The sequence below is a fragment of the Leuciscus leuciscus genome (genome assembly GCF_965113295.1).
Source record: "Leuciscus leuciscus genome assembly, chromosome: 10".
NCBI classification, from domain to species: domain Eukaryota; kingdom Metazoa; phylum Chordata; class Actinopteri; order Cypriniformes; family Leuciscidae; genus Leuciscus; species Leuciscus leuciscus.
The window spans coordinates 38,895,898-38,922,728 of record NC_138734.1 but is presented as its reverse complement, the minus strand read 5'-3'; the positions used below and the strand labels follow the sequence as shown (position 1 = coordinate 38,922,728).

Below are 26,831 nucleotides of genomic sequence, written 5' to 3'. Positions count from 1 at the left end.
AAATAGTTTAAAGTCAGTGGCGCGTTGCGCATGTTATTCATATGCTATTTTAAGGGCGCATGCTTGGCCATAATCAATGTAGCGTGTGCACAACGCGCACTTTGATTCTCTCATCTACACAGAAGCAGCAGTTTTCATTTTTGCAGATAGATAGATAGATAGATAGATAGATAGATAGATAGATAGATAGATAGATAGATAGATAGATAGATAGATAGATAGATAGATAGATAGATAGATAGATAGATAAACAATTTATTATAAAAGCATACATCTAGCTTACACATTTACTCCATTTCAATGTAGGTTTCTCCATTTCAATGTAACTTCTCTCTTTTACGGCCGTGACGAGAGCGTTGCTCTCCTTGGCTGTGAACCGCTGCTGGCGCGCGCCTGGCAAATCCGCCGTTACAATAGCAATCCGCTATGGAAAAAGCGCATCTGCTCTTAAAGGGAATGTGAGATGACGCTCTGATTGGTTTATTTCACGTTACGCCCAAACCACACCTATGAATAATGAAGCTACTTCAGACCAACCCATTTTAGATTTGCGCCTGGCGCAAGAGTCATTTATCCCGCCGGGAAAATAGCAACAGCGCCGAGACCCGCCCACAAAGTTACTTGCGCTTTGCGCTTTGACACTTGCGTTTCAGATCGTTAAAATAGGGCCCTATGTGTAAACTACAAAAACACGAATTCGTGAAAACGGTGATGTCATGCACTTACGCGTTCAGTCTATAGGCATGCACGAGTAATTGACAACCAAAACAACAATGGCGGACTGGACTGTGTTTGTGCTGCTCAAGATAATGAGTTTATTAACGCTTATCCAGCCAAGTGTAGTTTTACTGCAGCACTACAACGACCAGCAGAGACGCATTCTTTACATACGGCAAATTCTAACATCTCCAACTACACGACTCTGTGTGAACAGAGATTGTTTTGCCAACGTAGACGTCTATATGCGAAAAACACGAAGGAAAAACCTTTCCATTTTTAAGTACATCATTGTCGTGTAAACACCCTGATCCACTGCAAATTTCCTCTGTAAATTGGGCTGTTAATAAAGCTACCTTAATTCAGTCTCCGTAATAAGTAAAAGCACTTATTTTTCAGAAGGGGATGTAACATTCTTATGGATGCAAACATGCATACCTCTAATTAATGTTTCCTCACACAGAAACGTGAATCAAATATTTTTCAAGAGGTTAGCATTATGCTAGTGAGCTGCCAATTTGATTGACATGACCCATGTTGGCCCTATTAATTATGGGTCAGCCCGTCCTCCAGGGTCACAGCCCGTCGTCTAGGACTTAAATGTGCGTGGAGTGGAATTTTTTCTCAAAATATCTTATAGTTGTGAGGGATTGTTTGGATCACAGGAATGATTGAGATGCCACTGCCTGGGTGACATTGCGCTCTTTGGCCCTAGAATGAGCGTGTTTCATTGAGCCGCCTGCAATGAGATCACCCACCAGTCAGTGTTTGCACGGGGCAGGCTTTAGTTACGGCAGAGTAAAACCCCAAATGACCCTCAGGTTTCTTTTGTAACAGCGTGAGCAGTGCATGAATAAATTCCCACTACCAGTGAATCAAGAGCTCCTGCTAATAGTCAAAATGCTGATCCAATTGCAAAGTGCTGCTGATAGATTTTGCATGCATGGTTTTGAGAGATTTAATCTCAGTAATGGGTATTTGAAGTTTGCTGTCTAAAGCAGAGTGCATTTCATCTCATCGACAAGAGCTCTTGTCAGGCAGAGCACAGACTGACTGCAGTGTTGGGACTCACAGCCATAGAAACGGCTTGCCGCAGTCTTTCCGCCTCAACTCTGTTGGGGGATTATGTCATGCATTCAATCGTTCGGATGCTTTTGGGTTTCTTCCAAACGAAGGGCAGTAATTAATGGTAATCAATCTTTGATTAAGAGTAAAGGGTTATCTAGCTGCATGTGGAAAGCCCACATAAAATGCTTTTTAGATTCAGATCAGCTATCAGATTCAGCAGAATGTGAAAATAGAGATCGAAGAGATGAGTGTGCTCTGATGCACGTAGAAAAGTGTAGACCATCACTTAGATAAAGGTCAGGATTCCAGGTTTATTTATTTTTTATTATTATTTATTTTTTATTTATTTATACATTTAGTTGATTTTAGTGATCAGGTGAACCTGAAGTTGCCTTTTTTTATTTTATTTTATTTTATTTTATTTTATTTTATTTTATTTTATTTAATTTAATTTAATTTAATTTTATTTTATTTTATTTTATTTTATTTTATTTTATTTTATTTTATTTTATTTTATTTTATTTTATTTTATTTTTGAAAAAAAAAATTAATAATTTTTTATTATATCACTCACACACACACACACACACACACACACACACACACACATTTCACACATATGATTATTTACTTGCTCTTCAACAATATTTAACGTTTGATATGAAAAAAAAATGAAAAAAAAAGATATATATATATATATATATTTATTTATTTTTTTCATTTTTTTTTTTTTTTATATCAAACGTTAAATATTGTTGAAGAGCAAGTATGGCCATGGGTCTTTAGTCGCTGGGGCTTTTAACACCCACTTGCTGAGAGACGTGTCTATGCACACTGACTCCCTCTGACTCTTGAATGACTAATCAAGCTCATGACTGTGACTAGCACTAATACTATAAGAGTGATGATATTAGAAATAGTTTTTACTGATGGCTATGGAGTTAGAGCTCCATCTGTTAGGAGGGTTAAGGAGGCACTGGCAGGAATCTGACTTGCTGTGAAAGACAGTTTGAGTGATGGTAGAGATATTGACGGCTATTAGGAGGGGCCGAGAGCTCTAAGGCCCCCTCACACACACACCACACTATTGGCCCTTTGATGTGATTGATGGGTGTAGCACACTTACCAGCACCCTAAACATCTGTCTTATGCATGTTAAGTCCCAGGAATGCAGGCATTTTCTCCGCGCTACACCATCTATAGCAGAAAACATACAATAAAACAATACCAGCATGCTTTGTTAGAATCATCAGTTGTAGGTCTGTATCCACAAAGTAATAACAAAGCGTGGGATAAAAAGAAGGAATAAATTACAAATCGTTTGGATGATCAAGCGTGTGTTAAAAATCACATCGAGCCAGTGAACTGATTTTTTCCTGCCTCAGCCAAAACATTTTTATCACACAATAATAGTGTTTTTCAATGGATTATTTTCCTTGAAAAAAGATGAATGTCCCTGAAGGATTGGACCAGGCTTCTTTTCTTGATTTCACTTTGATTAACTATATTCTGAAGCCTTTCTTTCTTAGTATGCTGTAATTTTTTTAATATAAAAAATATAGAGAATATATATTTGTCTATAAATATAACTATTATCGTACTGCCAGTAGCTCAGGCATAACAGGAAGCAGTAGCACGGAACTTCTTTAGTTTGCAGTGCCCTTATCAGCACCCTGACCAATATTACCACCACCGTAAATGATGGTGAGATAATACTGAACAATTGGAAACATTTAGAAATGGAAGTAAAGTGGTAATGCAGGCCGTGACCTACTTTTAAAACCAGACTACTTTTACAGCTCTCTTCACCTGTGTCACTCAAAACGTATGTGGATCACATAAATGCTAATATCTATCCCTTCCTTAAATCTAATTGAAATATGATTTTTTTTTTTATTAAATATTGTACTTTTTTAAAATAATTATTTGATTATACAATATATGGTTTTCCTTTTGTCTGCACAAGAAGCGCATGATGTGTCTGATTTTTCTGTATTTATAAACAAATATTTATTATATTAACCTCACCACAGACACAGTGGGAGGCCGGTAGATTCCAAGACTGCAGGGCACTGGCATTCTTCCAGACTGGTTTGTATGTAATTATTCCGGGATTCCTGGAGGATCTAAAGCAGAAACTTTCTCTAGTCCCCTGATAGCCATTGCATGAAACCCCACAAGCCATATCTATGCATTATATAGCAAACAGCGCAGGGAAAAAATGTGCTGACAGCTCCATGCCCTAACTGTCAGAGCTTTATTAGTGAACGTCTCTGTAATTTCCAAGTGCTCTATCGCCTCTATTGATGTTAGGCTACAAGAAAATGAACTGCCTCCACAGAACATCATTACTGGACTGCGAGGCTCGACGTGAGACCTCTGAGCACTTTTCGTCTGTCCCTGCAATGCGTTTAAAATGCCGCTGACACAGTAATTGCGCAAATGAATTCTGAGCGAGTTCGCACGGTATGGAGTTAAGATTCTCAGAAGACACAGATGTTTGACTTCTGCAACAGCTGTATGATATGATTTAGAGCGGTAAGAGTTCGATACTGGCTGAAACCACGGTCTAAACGTTTCCTTAGGAGATGTCTTTATACGTTGCCTGTGAAGTCATTGCTTGACTGGGTAGCAATGCAGCTGCCTTTGGTTTTCATACAAAGCCACTGTTTAAAAAGGTCCAGCTGGCATGAGAATCCCATTGGACCAAAATCACAGTGGACCTTTAATTAATAGAAGGCAGGCCTCTTTTTCTGCATGTAAAGATGGATGTGTTAATACTCCCATGCAGTCATTGCTTATTTTAGGAATAATCATTTGAGAAGATAGGTTATCTTTGCAGGGAATCTCCTAGAATCCCATTGTACAGACACGCTGAAGTTGCACAGCTGTAATCAATGTAATTAAACCCTGCGCAGTGTAGATATCAAAGCAAATGTCGTCATGCATTATTTACTTGAGTAATTACACACTATCACTTATGCCAGCTGCTCCAGCACAGAAAGAACAGTCGTTGTTCATAAAATAATAACCATAGTGAGATTTGACCCAAGAACAACACAATGCTGTAAATAATGTATGGGCGGCCCATTTTGCATCTTCATTTGAACTAAATATGGTTAAATTCATATCTGAAAAAGTGGTGTTATTTTTTTATTGAACAACTGGCAACCCCAAGAGGCTCTAATTGTGTTGATTGCTTCCGTAGAATAGATTAGATTACATCAAAAGAAACATACAACCCGGGTCTTGACTTTTATAAAGGAAATCTTTTGTATTTGAGGTTGACATTCTATGCATCATGTCTCAGAGGAGCCAGTGCAGAATATATCAGCTAGAGATGAGGCATAGATACTCCCTTTGCTCAGACTGGGCTGTGAGACAGAGAGAGCTCCTCATGGATTAAGACCACTTCCAGAAAATCATCAAGGTTACTTCCCCTAAGGACGATCCACTTACAGAATTACTGGATGGGGTTAACTAATAAGTGTCGTCTTTTGTACACTTTAGGATTTTTAAAGGAGCACAGTGACTTCTTTGTTTATTTTGGTATGATATGGCAGTCGTCCTGGGCTTATACTGACACATAGCACTTATTAGTGACTTTGGGCTTGTGGATTTTACAGTATTTCACAATTGCTTGAAAACTGCACCCATTTTCCCACTGCATTAAACACTCCAGGCAAAGGAAAAACCCCATCTGGTGTGCCAGACCCAGCCTTGACAACACTCTCCACACCTTGCTCTTTCTCGTCCTCATCATCTTCCTCCTCGTCCATCACCTCTTCCTCCTCTCCCTCTTTGTTTGGGATTGTTTCCATCCATTGTTGGCATCAACATTCAATGCGCCTCTGCCACCTGTGCGCTCTGTGCTGGCTCATATTTTGTGCAGTTGGTTTGATCACATCATTAGAAGCAAGTGTGAATAATTTTGAGTCGTTGTGTGTAAATAACGTTTACCGTTTTGCAGCACAACTGACTGACTGCTAATAATAGCAACTGTCAAATCTCCACACCTGTTGTTCAAGTCGCACTTTATATAACATCATTTGTGATTGTTAGTTAATTTCCCCTTCTCTTCTATATTTCTGCCCTTTTCTTTTTTATTTCATTTATTTATTGATTTAGTTGGTTCGGTTGTGTGATAAAAAGAGTAGCATTTGGCTGGTCATGTGATCCCATCATGTCTGTGCCCATGATATTTCTTTAAACATGCTATTCATTTCTCTAATGCATTGCAAATATATATATATATATATAAAATCTCAAAAATCTCAAAATCAAAATATATAAAATCTCAAAATCTCAGAGTCAAAGTCAGCCTATAACTCATATTAAGAATTTTAAGTGTTTTAAAAAGCATATATATATATATATATATATATATATATATATATGCATTTTAGAAAAAATATATATATATACACGTTATTAAAAAAAGTGTATATATATATATATATTTTTTTTTATTTTTTATATATATTTATTAAATTTTTTGTTAGAAAAAATATATATATACACGTTATTAAAAAAATTTATATATAACAAAAAATGTAATAAATATATAAAAAAAACTAAAAAATAACAAATATATATATATATATATATATTTATATATATTTTTGTTATTTTTTTGTTTTTTTTATATATTTATTACATTTTTTGTTATATATATTTTTTTTTAATAACGTGTATATATATTTTTTTTTCTAAAATGCATATATATATATATATATATATGCTTTTTAAAACACTTAAAATTCTTAATATGAGTTATAGGCTGACTTTGACTCTGAGATTTTGTCTGAGTGCCTGGAAAAAAGGCAGAAGAAGAGAGTCACTGCCAAATCACACTCTATCTACACAATCATAATCTTAGAAATCAGGTCACTAACATAATCTAATAATAAGTGAGACGCTTAATATGATCATCCTGTTTTAATTTAGCATTTGCGGGGGAAAATGTAAAACACATTGAATGGTGAAATGGCAAAACTCCACCTGTTGCATTCTATTCATTGAGATTTCTGGCTTCTCCATCTGAGAAGCTGTTTTATATATCCATTTCTGAGAACTGCATTTCTTTGTAACAAATTCCAATGAGGCTGATTTCTTGGAAAACCACGGCAGTTCTTCAATGTGCTGCAAATCTTTGTTTCTCTCAAAATAAAACTGAAAGAAGTGGGGATGCCATCAGAGATGAGTCAGTGTTGTGACACTAGTAGCATTACAAGTCTAATTATATTGAAATTGCTCAAATTACCCTTTGGCATTCAAGTAGTCCTACATCCGTTAACAGTCCACACATTGTTTCTGTCCAGCATGGAGCAGTGAGTAGTATTAGCCTAAAGACCTGAGTGGAGAACACAACTGTAACGGCCTGTTTCAAGAACAATAACTATATTAGCATCCACACCAGTGGTCAATTGCACATGTACAGTATATGTATCGTTCTGTTTATTTTAAGCGCGCAGCCGCGCACTGCAGTTTTGTTGTCTGCCACTTTAAATGCTTGAGCTCATTAAAGCAAGATGGGTTCTGATTGGCTGCCAGTGCTTTTATCGTACATCAGCTGGAGATTTTGAATGATTTTTAGAACTATATCATTATAGTTATCATCCTTGGTGTGAAACGGCCTTAAAGGGATAGTTCACCCAAAACATTTTATTCTGTCATTAATTACTCATCCTCATGTCGTTTCTAAACCCGTTAGACTTTCGTTCATCTTCAGAACACAAATGAGGATCTTTTTGATGAAATCTAAGAGCTTTCTGTCCCTCCATTGACAGCTACGCAACTACCACTTTGACGCTTCAAAAAGTTAATAAAGTAAAAACTATTCCATTTGAATTGAGCGGTTTAGTTAAAATATTCTGAAGAGACACGATCGCTTTATATGATGAACGGATTGAATTTAGGCTTTTATTTTTGGGTGAACTATCCCTTTAAGAATGCTGATCTGGTATCAATTATCATGTTAATTCAACCAGTGAGATGATTAAATATGCACCAAAATTAAGAAACAGCTTTTCATTTAAATATCATTTTACCTGACAAAGAGATGATGGCATTAGCAGGTCTTTTCGCAGCCACTTCTGTGCTGTTCTACATTTCACAGACCTCACATCTGTTATGGAAATTTCTAGGCAGGAGCGAGAGGACATAATGAATCTCAGCTAGAAATATTTGCACATCTGACTCTGTCCCTGTTAGAAGTATTTTACTTTTTAGAGACAGAGGTAATGCTATTCCTGGGCCATTTCATGGTCATATTTTACATTTTATCCACATTTATCTAGTAAGGTCACCGATTTAATTGAACTAAAATGTAATGCTTTCCATCTGAGAAGTCTAGCCTGAAAAAATTAGCCTGATCATTTGTGGAAGCTCCTTTTTAAACATTTTGTCCACACTAATACGTTTTCTTTTGAAAACGCATCTTTTTATGTTTGCTTTGGCCTTCCGTCCACACTGAGGGCCGTTTTGGCTGCCTGAAAACGCGAACTCCGTGTAAACAACAAAAACGCGAATCTGTGAAAACGATGATGTCATGTTCATGCATATTAAGTGTTCAGTCTATAGTGTTTAATCGCCATCTACTGGCCTGGCAGCAGAATACAGCGTTTTTAGTCGTTTTCACGGATCCATGTGAATGGGGATCGTTTTGACAATGGTGTCTGTATGCGGAAAACTCAAAGGAAAAACCTCTTCGTTTTAAGCCTATCGTTGTCGTGTAAACGTACCCTAAGATGGCGTTTATGTCCTGCGAAAACTGAGCTTTTTGAAAACGCTTTTCCAAGTGGATAAAAAAGGCATTTTCGATTGAAGAGTGGACTGAAAATGCGCATGTTTAGTCATGTGACGCATATTGAACCGATATATATGTATGTTTATACTGCTATTGTGCCTGTTATGTGCTATTCACTTTCACACTTTTGCTTTGCACACACTTCATATCACAGTCCTGCAAAGTTGACAGAAAATTAAACTCGCAATTGCTGTCCTGCGGCAAAACGAGAGCAGTTGCATTATAGACCAAACATATAATGGTGAGTGAGTGCGACCTGGACGCATCAGTGAATGGAGAGATATTTTGCTAAATAAAATGATCCTGCCAGAAGAATAGCATGAGAATTTTATGATGTCTGTCCCGACTGTATATCTTCTCAGTGAGCTTTTATGAGGGTTTACGCATGCGCAGAAAGGTGAATTTAGCGTTTTCCGACGTTTCAGTGTGGATGATGACGTTTTTTCAAAATGCTTGAAAATGCTAGTGTGGACGGAAAGCATTTTGAGACAAAAACGTTTTCGAATGTATCTGGAATAATGTAGACGTAGCCTTGAATTGAGTTTGATTTTTTTCCATTTTGCTTTGGCTATTTAATAAGAATTTAATTAGGCTATTAAAGATCTGTGAAGGAACATATGGATGTAATTAAGGCTGGCCCGATCACCCAGGGAGGAGTGGGCCATTAATTACTCTAAGCTGGGTCTGGGGATCAGCTCAGAGATGAGGGAAAAGGAAAACTTCACCATCTCAGTTCCAGCACTTCATGATTCACTGTTTCCATACAGCACAGGAAGTCAAATAGATACCAATTTTGAACTTTACTCTGATGACACTGTACATGTGAACAGGTGTCAGCATTACTATCTGTACCTTTGCTGCTGAGTCACATTGGTTGTGTTCTCTGATTCATAGCTGTCCATATGTATACAATCTCAAAGTTTGCAGAACTTCTGCAATGGACTGTTTCAAAAGGCACTTTGAGAGCAATGAGTCATAGATTTGTCACACATGTGCTAGTTATTCTTTAAAGTCCCCTTGAGTCATGACACATTCCTCATCTCACACATCTGCTTCTGCACTCACACATACACAGACACATACCCACACGGGACAAAGTCATTAGCCCCTTTCACACAGAGCGTTGATCCCAGAAAATTGCCATAGAATTGCTAGAGTGACTTCTGTGTGAACGCGCACACGTCCCGGGATCGATCCCGGAACGCGCCCTGTGTGAACAAAAGGCAGGACCAATGCCGTAAGTCGTGTGTCGTAGTGATGACGCTGAAGCTGACATCGTTCGGCAGCTTAGTGGAACGGTACGCAATGCGCTAGTTTATGATCAAATCAGAAAAAAATGCGCGAGCGGTTTCTCGAGAGACAAATTGCAGATCATAAGCAAACTTAAGACGCTGCGGAGACATTACACATCACATACGATGTCACTCGTCTTTATGAGATCTTTACGGGATGTGTGTGAAGTTGTGAACGCATGCACAGATTCCAGAAAATCACTGGCAGTGTGAATGAACTAAAATCAAACGATCCCGGGACAAATCATCAGTGTATTTTACGTTATCTCCGTGAAAAGGGGCTATTGTTTTGTAAGTCACAAGTACTGTAAGTCTTGAGTCGTTGCATTCAAGTCTCAAGTCAAGACAGGCAAGTCCAACTCAAGTTATAGTTATCTATACATGTGTTTGATGCAACAAAAAAAACGTAGCCTATTCATATTTTGTCCGAAAGGTTTATTATTGCCGCTTCCATAGACATCAGTGTAGGCCTTTTGGTTTTTATTATAAAAGTTTTGTTAGTACTTATGTGTATTTAAATGTCTGAAACATAAAATAAACATTATGTGGTTGAAAACGATGAACGGTTGTGATATATGACAAGCCCCTCTCTGGCTCAGTGCCAGCCAAAGCACGAAAGCAGTGCTAATCTTTCCGGTTTGATCATATGCTCCAGGGACCAGAGAGTGATCACATCTCTGATCTTTATGGTTTTCAACCATATAGGCCATAAAGCCAAGTATCGAGTCATTGTTGTCAAAGTCTAAGTCGAGTCGCCTTCTTTAATTATGTTGAGTCGAGTTACAAGTCATAATATTTGGGACTAGAGTTCAAGTAAAGTCATGCGACTCGAGTCCACAACCCCGCCACACGCACAAACGCTGCTGATTTGGTGAATTGAGGAATAAATACACATATTTATTATATATTTTGAGTGTTATTTTTAAATTTAATTTTGGTACTTATTTATTTCATAATGTTTTTTTTTGTTTTTTTTCTGATATGTATATTATATATTTTATTTCAGCTTTAAAGGTACCGTATGTAGGATTGTGGCCAAAACTGGTACTGCAATCACTTTAAAAATACTGTAGAGCCGTGTATCACCTCCCCCTCCCCCCTGACTCGAGGTTGCCAGATAAGCTGCAGGATTCAGCAGAAACGTATGCTGCTTTCAATGAGCTTCCAATGGCAAGTGACGACGAGACGTACACAGTAAGTTTTTTTCTGTTAATTGTGTTTATGCTTCATGAGAGATATTTTGATGAGTCATTATTTATTTAAAAAATGTACTAATTGTCATTAGTTAAATATAATCGTAAAGATTTATGCTTGTATGTGACAGTATAATCATAAAGATGTATGCTCGTATGTGACAGACAGAACGGTAGCTGTTAGTCTAATCTTTTGTTACGTTATGTATCTGTCATTAATGTAAGTACAAGCCTATGTCACTATGTGTAACCAATATCAAAGATACAACTATACATTTAGCTGGACAAAGTCAATATCACCAATGGCTGTCACAGGGTTGTTTTCAGTCCCATCAGAATATATTGTTAGAGTAACTACATTACATTAGCAATGGTCATATAGGTCAACTTGCAGCATGTGTAACTTAGAAGAACGAATGACGAATAATTTTTTTCTGAGGTAAAGTTAGGCTGCTGTCTCAATTAAGTTACGTTTCAAATTGCCATAAGTTAATGGGTGTGCTAATGTTGTTTTCCTCAGCGTCTCAGCATAAGTACAGAGAAACGGGCTCCTATAATGCATTGCTAATGTTAGCATACGTCCATGTGAGCTGTTACGTTACTTTGCACGAGCATGCATAACTTTGTTCGACTGTCATGAATAACGTTATATGAAATGTCCATTGACATCAAGTACAAGTTATCCAAGCATAGATGAATCTTACCTGTCCAGGAGAAAATTAGCAACGTTGGCGTCTGTTTTAAAATTCTTCTCCGTTTTCAGCCGTCTCCATCTGTCAAAAGCATCTCCAATACAAATTCTGGTTTTATTTCGGACTTTGTCACGAAGAATTTCTGAATTGTAACGAGGTCTTTTGGATTTATTAACGTTAGACATTTTTATCCGACTAGAGTTAGGGTAGGTTAGAGCAAAGCTGGCAACCCGGATCCCGAAACACTACTGACTTCGTGATTGGTAGATGGTGGAGGGAGGCGCTTCAGGCCAAAACACAAAATGACAACATCAACATCAGTTGAGGGCTGCAAGTCCACTTTTTAAATGACAATATCCTAGCCATACTACTGTTGTCAGTGATATAAGTATTTGAAATGAACATGATTTCTTAATGTCTAGTGACATATTAGGGCAATTTTATGATTAATTGAAATATATTTCTTACATACGGTACCTTTAAAAATTTTTTTATTAATTGTTTTAGTTTTTAGTTTAGTTTTAATTAACAACTCTGGTGTCTAAAGGTGCAGTGCTTTTTAGGTGAATTATTATTATTATTATTATTATTTTCCCAGAAGAGGAAGATACTGTTGCATACTGCACAAAAGAAAAGCATTAGTCCTCTGGCCTTGCTTCAAGATAAGTTTATCCCATCCGACAAACCTGATAATCTGGACAGCTGTTTCTGTAGTAAACCATTTCTATTTTTATGACATACAGGAAGTGACATCTGATGCCATCATCACATATGGCTCACGTATCAGGAGGACACCGAATTATTGACTGGCCGTTGACTGAATAGAGATTATTTATGTACTTGGTAACATTTGCTATCAGTTTAATTATTCTTTGGTCAGAGGATTAAAGTTTCTATGATGATGCAAACCATTTGGCTTCTATTGTTTATCAGGAATTTTTTTTTTTTGCGCAATAGCTTTTTACTATTTGAATACAAATTTTGAGGACACTTTGTTCCCAGATCCTTCCAAGAAATACCCTACAAATAATTTATTTGTTTTCTATATTGCAAATCATATAAAGACATTTAAGTTATAGGGTATCAGTCCTTTTTACTGGTTTTCCTGATTAAAAATCTTAAAAAGTACCAAACAAATATATCAATTTAGTCCAAATTAGTTGTTTTACCATTGGTTTTATCTGAATGATTAACATTTAAACATCATGCTTCTTCATTGAGGTTGTTAATTTTAGGATTTGAGGATTATAAATCATTTTTCACAGTTAAGGATGAGTATTGAGATGATGTATGGCTCCTACATTAATCAAACAGTAGAAAGAATGGGGAAATATGTATTATATCTCTGTGATGACAGAGAGACCTTTAGCGTCCTACTTCAGCTCCTCACGTGCCTAGGCAGCATTTATCCTCGTCCTGTCAAAACTTGAAATTAATGAGATCACATTGCCATTGGTCAACTGGGACATCGCTCCAGCGTTCTCAGCGTTAGGAAGGCTAATTGTGCTTGGTGAGCGACCCTCCCACACCAATATGGCTGAAGGCACAGCCTTGACCAGTGCAGGACACATTCCAACCCCAGCATATGGACAGTAGGAGGAGGAGTTTGACCTTGTAAACATATTTCTTGTCTGAGCTGAGATCGAATACAGGGGAAGGTTGTGAAACACTGTATGCAAAATACAGCAAACACATGACGTTTGTGAACTTTTCTAAAGGGAAATTAACTTTTTGTGGTGGTTGTTGATGTATTATCACCAGATTATACAAAGATTGTCCTTTGGAGGCTCCATATTGTCTACATGTGAATATAGGTTAAGCTTGCTGAATCCTTTTTGTTACTTTGTTGCCATATGTTGTTCATAGGTAGATGTCATATACTGCTTATCAGACATAAACATCAAGTATTAAAGTGTTTTGTTCCTTTAGGACTTGTCTGATGTTGATAAACCCACAATCATCAATGATTCAGCAGTTCTTCAGAAACTCACTTGTAGAAACCTAAACCACATTCAATTGTAATCAGTTTATCTCTTCGTGCTGTGCCAATATGATTTTGAGATGCTGTTTAAACAAGCAGCAGTTTTCCCGTTTGGGACGTGAATCTTTCCTGTGGGAGTCCAAGGTCTGTCATGCTCCAGATGGAAAAGTAGCCTTGTTTTTGTCTTCTTTTTATTCAGGGACTGTCAGCTTGTGCTGTGCTCTCATGTTGTCTATATTAGAGCAAAGCATCCTTGCTTTTTTGGCAGTTATACAATGGTTGTAAATTGGCCTGCAGTATCACTCTTAGAGCTTGATGCCAAATTACATTAGAGTTAACGTTTAAAGTTTTGTTTTAAAGCACAAATATGGACCATCTACATATGTACTAAAGGGTTCACCCAAAAATTCAAAATTCTGTCATCATTTACTCTCCCATTAGTTGTTCTAAACCTGCATGAAGTTCTTTCTTCCGTTGAACATAAAGGAAGATATTTTGAAGAATTTCGGTAACCAAACAGTTGCTGGTCCTCATTGACCTCATAGTGTAGACTAGAGAGAGAGAAAAAATGGAAGTCACTGGGGACCAGAAACTGTCTGGTTACCAACAATCTTCAAAATATCGTCTTTTGTGTTCAACACAAGAACGAAATGAATTCAAGTTTGGAACAACTGAGTAAATGATGATAGAATTTTCATTTTTGGGTTAACTTTTCCCTTAAGTTTATATCTTTCACAATTAAAACTTAATAATTACACCTTTTAAGATTGAACATACTTGTGACGTATATGTTTTAGACATATGTTACATTCAGTCTGTTGAAAGCCAGACTGCTTTTTCTTATACTTCAAATACTGATTTTATACCACACACCATTTGTTAGCCCTTAACTGTTGGCAGTTCATAACAATAAAGTATACACATTTGACGTTGATATTAAATCCTAAACCTTAATGGGAATTGAAATTGGATTAGCTTTGTGGTTGTGCTTAAAAGGCTCGTCTATGTAGCCAGAGTAATGAAAACCACTTAAGTGTTCGCCCACTGACATATTGGGCTGATGACAGGGTTGGGTTCTGCGCAGTAACTATAGATCACATATCAAGTGCAAAGCTATTCAACTTATTTACAGTCCATTTCATTTGCCTGGAAGTCAAACCCCACACCTTTATGTTTCTCATCTAAATGGGAGCAAATTGAGGTCATCTTAGCAGGAGGCTGGAAATTATACATTGTATGGCATTATGTTGAAAATCCATTCTCAGAACAGTGCTTTATGAAACGGAACTGATGAATGATGATAGGTGATTATGGCAAACAACTGTTCTCCGAACTTTGCAACTTAACTTGTAAACAGAAAATGAGGCATATTCCATCGTCTATTAAGCAATACCACCATTTCCAGGAAGTACTTATTTATTGCCTTATCATCCTTACACCAGAAGACCGGCTTACGTCAGAAGGATTGTCCATGTTGGTTCAGACCGGTTCTTTTTGTTCTCCAACAAATTCTAGTGCACCAGCATGATCTTTCCTGTGATATTGGTTGACCAAGGAATGGTTAGTTGCTAACACTAAATCGCAACATATTCCAGTGACCAGCAGTGGAGGTCTTTTAAACAGGGCAGTTTTCTACAAACTTTGACCCAAACATGCTCAACTAAGCGATTAGAGCTGATTAAACAGACATAGAGCCCTGCTGATCAGTGAGTAAATATTGTGTAAATCCGTGTCCCTTAGGGCTTCATATTCTCATTCATGCGGCAATTCCTGGCACAATCCAAATCTTACTGATGATTTTCAGCGATATAACCCCACACAGAGAGTTTACCATACAGGTAGGAGAAGGCTGTTTTGAACTCCCACGTCTCCTGGTGCTTTCAAGCGTGACATAATGCGACTATTTCACATCGTATTGTGGGTTTAACGTAGCATGAAGAGGATGTTTGCTTCATTTAGAAATAGATAAACATGGACTCTATACACATGGTTTTAATTAAGTCAAAGATTTTTGTCCGTTTTAAAGGGGTCTGGGGCACTTTTCGCTTCTCAGCCTCTCAGCTGGGAAACCAGCTATAACAAGCTTTGGCAACCTTAAAGGTAGGGCAGGCAAATTTGTTTTATGAACACTTTCTGTTATACAGGTTGAAACTCTCTTCACATCCTGATAGCAATCAATAATAGAAGTGGTCTAAATATTAACAGCCTCCTTTTACAGTTCCTCCTAAACCAAAACATCAAGCTTATGCTGCGTACACGGCGTGTCGTAACCATAATTTAGAGACGGGAACCTGTGATGTTCTATCTGTCCTCAGACCCGGATTTATGCGTTTCTATGTCAACACTATCAACGGCGAAATGAATCTGCAGCAGTCAGGTGGTACGACTAGAGCTCTGTAAGTTGTTTACGTTCATTATTATTGTAATGTTATGTGCTTTGAGACATGAGGTAATTTAACACAGTCTCTTGTCTCGTGAGGCTTTGCAGACACTTCTGTGTGTTCATGTGTTTTGAAAGAGGCGTGACTTTGGAGACGCTCTGAAAGGAGGGTGGGATCTCATGCTTTCAAAGCTAGCTTGCTATTGCTAGCCTGTCCGAAATTGCCTACCCTACCTTTAAACCAGCCAAGACCAGCAAACTAGCTAAGACTGGGTTGTAAATAAAACAAAGGTTTTTTGAGTATTTTATGACCAATTCACACTGCACCGACAGATGCCGACCAATGAGTTTTGTCGGATCAGTGTGTTACCCCATTCATTATCTTTTTGCTGTTGGTCGGCGCTTGTTTTTGCCGATTGAACGCGTTGAGTCAGCGTTTGTCGGGTCGTGGAATGTCTGAGAAGTGATGTATTGTAATTGTTTGTGTGCATTGGTCTGCGTCTGTCGGTACAGTGTGAATTGGGCTTTACAAGAAAATATTATTTCAATTTGTCTACTTAAAAATTCCAGTTTAATTCAATGTGTCACCTGCCATTTCTTTGTAATTGTTCATTCCACTGTCTAGTGCAATATTCTCTAAGTCAGGTGATATTTATATTTATATTATTCACACTACTCAAAATACTGTAAATATGTTCATAATCTGTAACATGCACTAGACTCCCACTGTCTAGTGTAATATTCTCTAACTCAGGTGATATTTATATTTATATTATAATTCATACTACTCAACATACTGTAAATATGTTCATAATCTGTAAATGTTTATTCAGACTAAACCCAACTGTGACCCCTTTTTTTACTTTTTATACTATTTTTATTTTTTTTTAATATATTTTATTCTTAGAATTTGTATTACTATGTTTCTTGTTGTATTTGTATTTGTATTTGTATATGTGCACTGGAAGCTTCAGTACCAAGAAAAATTCCTTGTGGGTGCAAGCACACTTGGCAATAAAGCTCTTTCTGATTCTGATTCTGATTCAAACCTTTGAAATATACTAGCAATGTCTGAATGAAAATGGTTTCTACACCAGTTTTTTTGATGAAACGGCTCCCACCAGTAATACAATTTTATCTCATTTTAATGTGACTATTCTTGTGTCTTGTTTATTACAGATTGCTGAGACACCTGTGTGACAGTCTACACAAGCACATGGAGACTGAATTGGGCCGTATCGTCGTCCTTGAGGACTTGTTTCTTAGTGGAAATCCACCATTGTGAGGCCCTGCGAAGGTGACCACCGGTCATCGTAGCGATACGCTGTTCTTATTTCAGGAGTTTGAGGAGAAGAAGAAAAACAAACAAGCAAGGGAAAAGATCTTCATGAGCGCCAGAAAATCCAGAGACAGAACGCACTGAGACACAAGGAGCAAAATGTGGACACTAAACATGACACGTGTCTCTTTCCTGTTCCTCCTCATTGTCCTCCTGGTTGGATGGGGTCAAGCAGCAGAAGACGACGTAACCCCTCGCCTGAGTTTCTCTTACAGTAAGTGCACGGACACGCACATGCACAGCTCACTCTGTCCATTTACTGAAAGTGTGTAAAAGAGCCGACTGGTACGAGACTATAAATAAAGGCTGGTGTGGAGTCGACTTAAGAGCTCTGAGGGGGCTACGGGCTGGAAACCCTGTCATCTCACATGCACAGTAACACTTGCTGAAGTGTTGATAAACAGAAAGCAGATATCGAGAGCTGATTGGATCATGCCGGCCTCTGGCGTGTTTGTATGAAGGTGGATTACCGTGTTTACATAACCACTGTGCCACTGCGAACATAATGTGCAACATACACATGCATCTCCACGTCAGTCATTGAAGAATAACAAAGCTTCTATTTAAAATTTCTGAGCCGTCTCATAATTCTCCAACAACATAATACATCCCCTCTCTTTCAACATCTGTCATGTTAAAGACAAACCACTTCCTCTCGCGTGAATCGCTGGCAATTTTGGGTGCGTCCATTCGTGTTTTTGCAGGCTAGAGGGAATTGTGACGAGAAGGGGCACAATGAGTCTGTAAACACAGCACAGTATGGCTTTATTAAGTTACTATGGCACTATTGATCATATTAGATGATGGCTTTCATCACTAAGGTACAAAGTCTTTTGTGATGGAGAATGTTGACGCCTTTTAAGACAAAAGTGTGGTTTTGTTAAAGCAGTGGCGTGCGGCACGTGGTTGTTTTTCATTTAATAAATACAATTGCACACTGCATTGTCAGAAAAGTAAATGAAACTAATTGTTGTTTCCACAAATCCTCTTTGTGCAGAGACACGGACGTCATGGGCTTGCTGTGTTTGTTCTATGTTTCTTCACTCATTTATCTGAGTCACCTTTCCTCATTTATTTCTCACCTTCATTTAAACTGGCTCAGGATGTGATGGGGGGTTATACTAAACCTGCCTGAACATGCCGACTAACTCTTTTGAGGGTCTACGTGTATGGAGGTCTTGTTCATTTGCCAACATATACAAAGACCATCCCGTCCTTCTCTTCTCTTCTCTTCTCTTCTCTTCTCTTCTCTTCTCTTCTCTTCTCTTCTCTTCTCTTCTCTTCTCTTCTCTTCTCTTCTCTTCTCTTCTCTTCTCTTCTCTTCTCTTCTCTTCTCTTCGACTCTCTTCGACTCTCTTCGACTCTCTTCTCTTCTCTTCGACTCTCTTCTCTTCTCTTCGACTCTCTTCGACTCTCTTCGACTCTCTTCTCTTCGACTCTCTTCTCTTCTCTTCGACTCTCTTCTCTTCGACTCTCTTCGACTCTCTTCGACTCTCTTCTCTTCTCTTCGACTCTCTTCGACTCTCTTCGACTCTCTTCTCTTCTCTTCGACTCTCTTCTCTTCTATTCTCTTCGACTCTCTTCTCTTCGACTCTCTTCTCTTCGACTCGACTCGACTCGACTAATTTCATCTCGTATTGTGTTGTCTTCTCATCTTGGCTCATCTCGTCTCTTCTCATTTTATCTTGACTTCTTGTTTTCTTGTCTTGTTGTGTCTTGTCTTCTCTTTTCGTCTTTTCTCGTTTTATCTTGACATTTCATCTCGACTCTTCTCGTCTTGTTTTCATCTCTTCTCTACTCTTCAAGTCAAGTCAAGTCACCTTTATTTATATAGATACTCTTCTCTTTTTTGTTTTTCCTTGGCTTCTCTTCCTTTCTCATTTTGTCTGGTCTTCTCTTCTCATTTTGTCTCTTCTTCTCTAGTCTCATCTAGTCTCTCTTCACTTGTCTGCTCATCATGTCCGGCCTCTTCTCTTTCTCATCTTTTTCATGTTTCTTCTTTTCATGTTTCTTCTTTTCCTTTTCTCTTCTCGTCTCATGCCTCAGCTCTTTCTACTGACCAGTATTTTCTTGTTGCACTTTGTTCCTTCTGTCCTTGGCCGTTTGTTCTTGTGTTGTCCTCAGGATCATGCTGTATTGTAAGAAAGAATGCAGCTGTTCTTTTTACTGGTGTTTCTCAACTGTCTGTCTAATACCACGAGGAATCCTGCTCATTCTCTCCGCTTGAGTGTGTTCCGGTGTGTCTTTGTCTCTGTATACACTGTCACTCTCCCTAATGGCAAATGTCATGTAGGTAAACCTGAATGAACGGAAAATGTCCAGGGCTTCACTAAACGTTTGTGACCATTTAGCACACAAGCCTGCGTCTTATTCACTAAGTTTAACCAGTCGTACATTTGCACAAAAATGTAACTTGCCAAATAAAAACTCCTATCAGAGAGTGCGGTTTATTCTTAGTGAGTCAGTATTTTGTAGTAGACTTCTATATTTGGCTCACACTTATAATAAACAAAGCTTCTGTACTGTTTAAATGGCTCAAATTACTGCCAATGAACTGTTCAGTGTGCAACACTAGTTAAGTTAAATTCAGGAAACTGCTGTGGTCACACTGACTCCAGCTCACTGTTGACAAGTCTCTGAAGTTTCAAAACCTGTACAGTGATATAAAAAACACTCCGATCTGTAGAACAGCACACACTTCACCAAAGGAAAAGAGCCAGGCTGTCCCTCCATCCCAATTGCACAAACATTCTCCTCGCTTTGCTGGTTTCCACCTTCCCACTATTCTAATAAAGAAGCTAAATGGTATGAATAATGAATGTGTGTGTGTGTTACAGTGTGAACGCTGGTTTGCTTCTCATTATGTGCCTATCAAGAAGGATCACGGGTTGTAGGAGGAGAAACTACATCTGCTCAGCTTCTCTTCTGTTGTTCCTCTCTTTGATACACACCATGCTGCAGTGCTTAAAGCGCATTAGAAAGCTATTTAAAAAGACACCTATAAGCGGTTTACACTAGAGCACTCTGCTTATCCAGCCATTTTCTCCTGGTAAAGCTAGGAAATGCTTTTACAGACGGAATCTCTAGGATGCTAACTGGTCTGTTTAAGAGTGAAGGTTACAAACCTTGGTTTATGCACTTGTAATACTTGAGGCAAATACCAAAGCCGAAATTACTGCATAGTGCGATCCACCGTATAGCATGCACAATTCATGCATATGGTATGGGGATCAAGCTTTGTGCAGTGTTTGAGTCTTTAAAGGATTTAAATTGTGGCTGGAGGTGATCAGACATGCCTGAAGCAGCAGAGACCTGCACTACGTTGTCCATGGAAGGTTTCCAAAAACGTACATCAAGTGTGCATTCATATCCAGCCACATGCATCACGTAGCTTCTCCGGTGGCACATTGTAACATGAGAGGAAAGAATGTCTCTTGTTTACCTACTTAGAGATGCTGTTTTATTAACCCTACAACCAAAGTAACAAATTAACCTATACACGCTGTGCCATGTGACATTAGCTGCGTTTCCATGGACCATAATAATCCAATTGTAATCGCACTAGTAGCACAGTAGGAATAGAAAAGTCACATGTATCCATGTCAATCGTAATGATTTGTCCAAATCTGATTAAAAACTCAAAGGAAGACTACGAGTGTTCAGGATGCCATTTGGGACAGGGCCTATGAATGAAATTCGGACGTACTACATCAGCCATGTTGTTACGGTCACGTGACCTACCAGCATCAGTTATGATGCTTCACTTCTATTCATAAATCCCCCATCAGGTGTCCATCAAATGCGCACTTCAGAATCTCGGCGGTAGTAGGGGATTTCACCTAATACTATGTATTCGGACATCCTACTCTTTGTTTTTTGCGTACTATATAGTAGGGAAGTATTCGATTTCGGATGCTGTATGTCTACTTTTTAAAAACAAAACTATAGTATGTATAGATTGATTGACAGCCCTGTTTTTTTATGCTGATCAATGCCATGAAAACCAGACTTAAGCAATTTCAGTCTCAACACAACATTGAGGAATTTTACAGACTGCTGTGTGAGCTGCAAAATAGACGCCACTCATTTTCATTGCGCTTCCAGTGTGATTGGATTGATCTTGGTATATTAATATTAGTATATTAGAGCCACATCGTGAAATGCTGCTAAGTTCTACTGATAAATCAAATCTGTCAGACCCTTCAGACAAAGCAACAACACAGACCCCTACACAAGCAAATATAAGTGTTTCCTTGATCATTGTAACTGCATCCTCCATTTATTTATTTGTTTATTGGCACCTGTTTCACGTTACCATGGTGTCCCAAAAGCCATCTGAAACTGGACCATCCTGTACATTTTGATTTATAATTATATCATACTGCTTGTGACTTTTGCAAACTGCAGGTTTGTGTAAATGCAAAAGTTGTTTTGTTGTTTCATAGGGAAGATTAATCAGCCTCTATTTCCCAGTAAATGTTACCACACGGCTCATGAAAACCCTAATTACACCTTTCTTTGCGGCTTTCGAACCCTTTCTGCCTTGTGAATTCTAGTAAATTCATTTAACACACATTTTTTTATCAAACCTTTAACTGCAGCACTTGGCATCATGCACATTCTTCCTCTTTCGTTTAGTTTCAGAGGCCCCCTCTGTTTGAACCAGGAGTGTTTATATGGGTTCTACTCGCCAAACTCATGTTTGACCTACCCAGAATTCCAGCGGTCACCATGGTGTCGGTGCAAGCTGCCACTTCTGTACTTCTCATGCTAACAAGAGAGACGTTGTGCCAGCTCACTAAACAAACACTAACCTCTCTCCTGAACGTCTCCACAGATTTTACTTGATGTCTTAATTTTTTCTTTCTTGTCCTTCCCGTGACTTCAAACTGCTCTCTTATTATATCATCTGTTTTTTAATATTTCATGCTGGGTTTCTAACTTTGGAACAGGGAGACCCAGCCACGCAGGCAGGTGGAAGAGAACACAATGTTTCTGAAGTGTAAACCGAGAGTTGCGTCATTCCTTTCTCCTCCTCCTCTGGAGAAGCTCAACAGTCATTTCTCATCAACGCAGAGCTTTAATGAAAACAGAGCAGTGTGAGAAGGTTTTTGGGAAAGCGGTTTGTCCTTTAAGGGGAATGACAGTAAGAGCTCACTGTAAAAGAGCCTAGAGTTTCCCAGGAGAACTTTGCTGACCACTTCCTTTGGAAGGAAGGGAGCATTTGAGAACAACATCAAATGTAACTTTATGTACTTTAAACTGAAATATGAGTTTTTGTAAGATTACATCAAATGTTATGCAATGAATGTGTTTGAACACATAGGGCCAGATTTGCTAAACAGGGTAGATTAGCTTGATAGTGTAAACCCATAAAAGCACCGATGGGTTTGGAAAGTTCTGCGACACGCAAATTAAAGAACACAGACGCAGACGTATCATTTCCCGAATGACCAATGCAATCTACCAAGAGCAACGCATATTAGCGTCTTGTTTAAGACATGTTTTTTTGGGGCGTTAAATAATAGTGCAAATACCAGTAAATTAACGAGTGCAAACCAAAGTAAATCACCTTGCATGATTCATCCTCCTCTCATAAATTTTGCATCTGAAAGGGAAACTTATACAAATGCATATGCAATAAGGTCAGCTGCAAAAATAACCGTCCAAAAATAACCGGTTTATAAAGCTGTTAGTAAATCTTGCCCATAGACTTTATTCAATTTCGGTTCAGTAAGATTTTCAAAAAGTTTTTGAAAGAAAAAACATCTTCATTAAGGCTATATTTATTTGATCAAAAATACAGTAAAAACAGCAATATGTGAAATTACTGCAATTTAAAAGAACTAATAATTATATTTTAAAATGTAATTTATTTCTGTGACGCAAAGCTGAAATTTCAGCATCATTACTTCAGTTTTCAGTCACATGATCCTTCAGAAATCATTCTAATATCCTGATTTGCTGCTAAAGTAATATTTCTAATCAATACTTAATATTTTTGTGGAAACCATGATACATTTTTTCGTGATTTTCGATGAATGGAAATGTCAAAAGAACAGCATTTAGTTGAAATATAAATCTTTTGTACCATAAATGTCTTTACTGTCACTTTTGATCAATTTAATGCTTTCTTGCTAAATAAAAGCATGAATTTCTTTCCAAAGAAAGTCTTACTGACCCCACAGTACAAGTAAGTTTAATTTAATTGTACTGTACAGTATATATTACGGTTTGCAGAACTCCACATACAGATCGACTAGTCAGTGAATCAATGTTTATTTATGTAAATGACTCCCGAGAGCCTGTGCAGCATCAGCTGTCCATCCGGCTAACCCAGCAATGCTTTAATGGACAATGTGTGAGTGAAGAGAACGTCCACACAGCTGAGATGAGCATGCATATGTTCTTGCCAGATTCATGTGGCTTGCATTATCATAAAAACGATGCAAAAACAGTCATATTCCACTCGCTTTTAGTTTCTGTCAACCTTCAGGCAACAATTTTCAATTCAGGGTGGTTAGCAAGAATTTTAGCTTGAACATACATGAGCATTATAAATGATCTCAGATGTCTTCAGAACCAATACAGTTTGCTTATAATGTACTTTGTGAATCCAAACCGCTCCAGTTTCACTTTTGTTCAAATGTGTAATGTATGTATGGTACAGCTAGTTGAAAGTTGAACAGCCCCTGCATTCAAGGCTTTTATAGGATACAGGCACTATTAAACATTTACAGGCTCTACTTAAACAATGCAAATGTTAGTTTCAAACAAGGTTAAGATCCTTCTCTGGTCTAAATCCATTCTGTTTGGGGTCCCAATAAAAAAATTTGAAAGTGTTATAGATCCCACTGGGGATCTATAGGCTGTTAGATGAAATTGAGATGTTTCTGTTTCAGATAGACTTAGCAAACCTCAGCGGTTCAATACAACTCTTTATTTGTATCTTTTTTTTGTACTTAATATGAGAGCTGAAGCCTTATATTAAATCCTAGGCCTAAATTCACAAAGCTAAGATCTGAGAAAAGGGTATTACGTTCCTTCGTTTCAGATTTGCATCGTGTCGCGCCGCAACAAATTGATGCTGTCTACACTAGACGCGGCAAAACGGATGTTGCAAATCCATTTGTTCTTTGTGTCAGAAGTAGCGTGAGTGCTTTAAGTACGTCATAACAGGGCATCAGTTTACTGTTGGAGATGTGCTGTGTTGCGTCGTGCAATGCTGCATCCAGTGTAGACAGCATCACTGATTATAATGGGTTCTATCTCATGTCTGGTGTAGACATGGTGTAATTTTATGATTATGGTTGTGAAGCTTCAGCTTCCATAGCTCATCTGTTCACCTTGACCCATGAATAACCGTCTTTTTTGCACAAATTTAAAATTTATAGCGTGCTCTTAAGCGTCTTAGAAAGAACGGATCTTGATGTTCCTGTAAAACTTGTCGTCATAATTCTTAAGCAACAAAATAACCGTTTACAACAAAATAATTGAAGAGAGCATTTTTCCAGATTATTTTTCCCAACATCAAAAGCAGCATCAACAGTCCTCACTTTGTCATTAAGGCAACAGGGGGCTTGTCATTCTCCTGACACCTGGAGATGACATCATCTCTCCTTCACCTCATACATTGTTTACTTGGCGCTCGAGAAGGTGAGAAATAATGCAGACACAACTTACACTTACAGATTTGTCTGCTTCGCTGTTTAAAGTCATGAAACGGAAGTTGCTATAGTTGTCTTCCCTGTTGTGACGTATATCTTGTGACGCTATCCTTTCGTATACCGTTTCACTCGGCTTCTTGAACAAAGATTTTTTTAGGGCAGACTTGTACAATGGCAATTGATTGGATCGTTGTGGTTTGCTATTGCAATGATCTTATGTGAGTGACAGGTTGCCCAGCCCCTGTGCCAGAAGAGAAGAGAAGAGAAGAGAAGAGGAGAGGAGAGGAGAGGAGAGGAGAGGAGAGGAGAGGAGAGGAGAGGAGAGGAGAGGAGAGGAGAGGAGAGGAGAGGAGAGGAGAGGAGAGAAGAGAAGAGAAGAGAAGAGAAGAGAAGAGAAGAGAAGAGAAGAGAAGAGAAGAGAAGAGAAGAGAAGAGAAGAGAAGAGAAGAGAAGAGAAGAGGTTGCCAGAGGAAGGGGAAGTTATTGTGATTAAGGATTATGAGGGCATATGATTTCAAAAATAATAATGTGCACGGATAAATAATATATCGTCGCTGTCTGTTGGGCGAAACCCTACCTAACGGTCCAAACCCACTACTTTTCGGGAAATGAAACAAAAAACAAAAAACTGTATTCTTTTAATAATTTAACACCGCATTGTCAAAGTTGATATTGTGGCTTTATACATAGTCCGACACTTGCATGTGTCAATATTATTAACTTTTTACGAAAATCAAGCTGAAAGGGAGTTACAGGGTTTTTGACCAGTGAATTTCAAAGAATTTCGGATATACAGTATGTGTTTTTGTCTGTCATTAGAACAGCCTCATCTGAGGCAGCAAGTGCATCACATTACTTTTTCATCAACTTACAGGTTATAAAGTTTATTGCAGTTATGTGGGTGCTCATTTGGACACAATCTCATGATATAAAAGATGAAGTGCTTAGCACAGGCTATTTAAGACCACTACGAATCAACGTCAAATGCTAGTCTAAGACACTCTTCTCTGCTCCTCAAAGCTCAAACACATTAAGCATTAAGCAAAGAAATCACTGTACTTATTCAAAGAACTAGTTCTTTATTTACCCTTGCGTTGCAAACAAGTATAGACGGTCCAAAATACGTGTGGCACTTCATTCACGATAGAGGCGGGCTGGAGTTAAGAGGTTTTACCGACAGCTTGAGGATCCAATGGAAATACGAGATTTACAAGCTATTTCATTGGTTAAATATTTACAAAGCCCACAGACAGACGTAAAAGGGTGTCCAATAGTAATGATTAATTGAAAAAAAGACAAAATATGAACATATTAGATTTCTGTCCGACAGAGATGTCATAAGTTCTGAATTGTCCATTTTGATTTCATGGTGACTTTAATAGTTCAGCATTACCAGTTATTCAGTGTGACTAAAAAAAGGTTTGTGTAGGATTCTAATACTTCAGAGTATTTTCCTCCGAAAGCTCAACTCATCAGATACACTATTTACTTAAATGAGCCGTCTACTGAGGCCTAAACAAAACCGAGCTTTGATCTTTCACACTGACGGCCAGTCGCTCTTTTCCGCGGGATGCTTCGGTCTCTAATTAACTTCGGGCATGTGCTGTTAGAGCAGCCGTAGGGAATTCCGCTCTGAAAACTGAACATGGAAGGGTTCCCTAAAAGCCTGCATAATTAATTTCTCTCTAAATGGA

At 38.1% G+C, this 26,831-nt stretch overlaps 1 protein-coding gene and 1 long non-coding RNA gene across 5 annotated transcripts in view; one reads left to right on the top strand and one right to left on the bottom strand.

Moving 5' to 3' along the window:
- Window positions 1-26,831, top strand: part of sema4ba (sema domain, immunoglobulin domain (Ig), transmembrane domain (TM) and short cytoplasmic domain, (semaphorin) 4Ba) — a 73,191-nt gene that overhangs the window by 20,493 nt on the left and 25,867 nt on the right. For 2 of the 4 annotated variants that reach the window (XM_082182491.1, XM_082182490.1), the window contains exon 2: window positions 17,311-17,684. In XM_082182491.1, the coding sequence (XP_082038617.1) occupies window positions 17,570-17,684 (115 nt within the window). In that variant the 5' untranslated portion in view covers window positions 17,311-17,569. Of the gene's footprint in view, window positions 1-15,444; window positions 15,590-15,666; window positions 16,148-17,310; window positions 17,685-26,831 lie in introns of those variants that run through there. The other 2 variants (XM_082182493.1, XM_082182492.1) reach the window with 2 other exon arrangements.
- Window positions 1-26,831, bottom strand: part of LOC309508136 — a 220,410-nt gene that overhangs the window by 182,682 nt on the left and 10,897 nt on the right. The gene's annotated exons all lie outside the window — the stretch shown is intronic.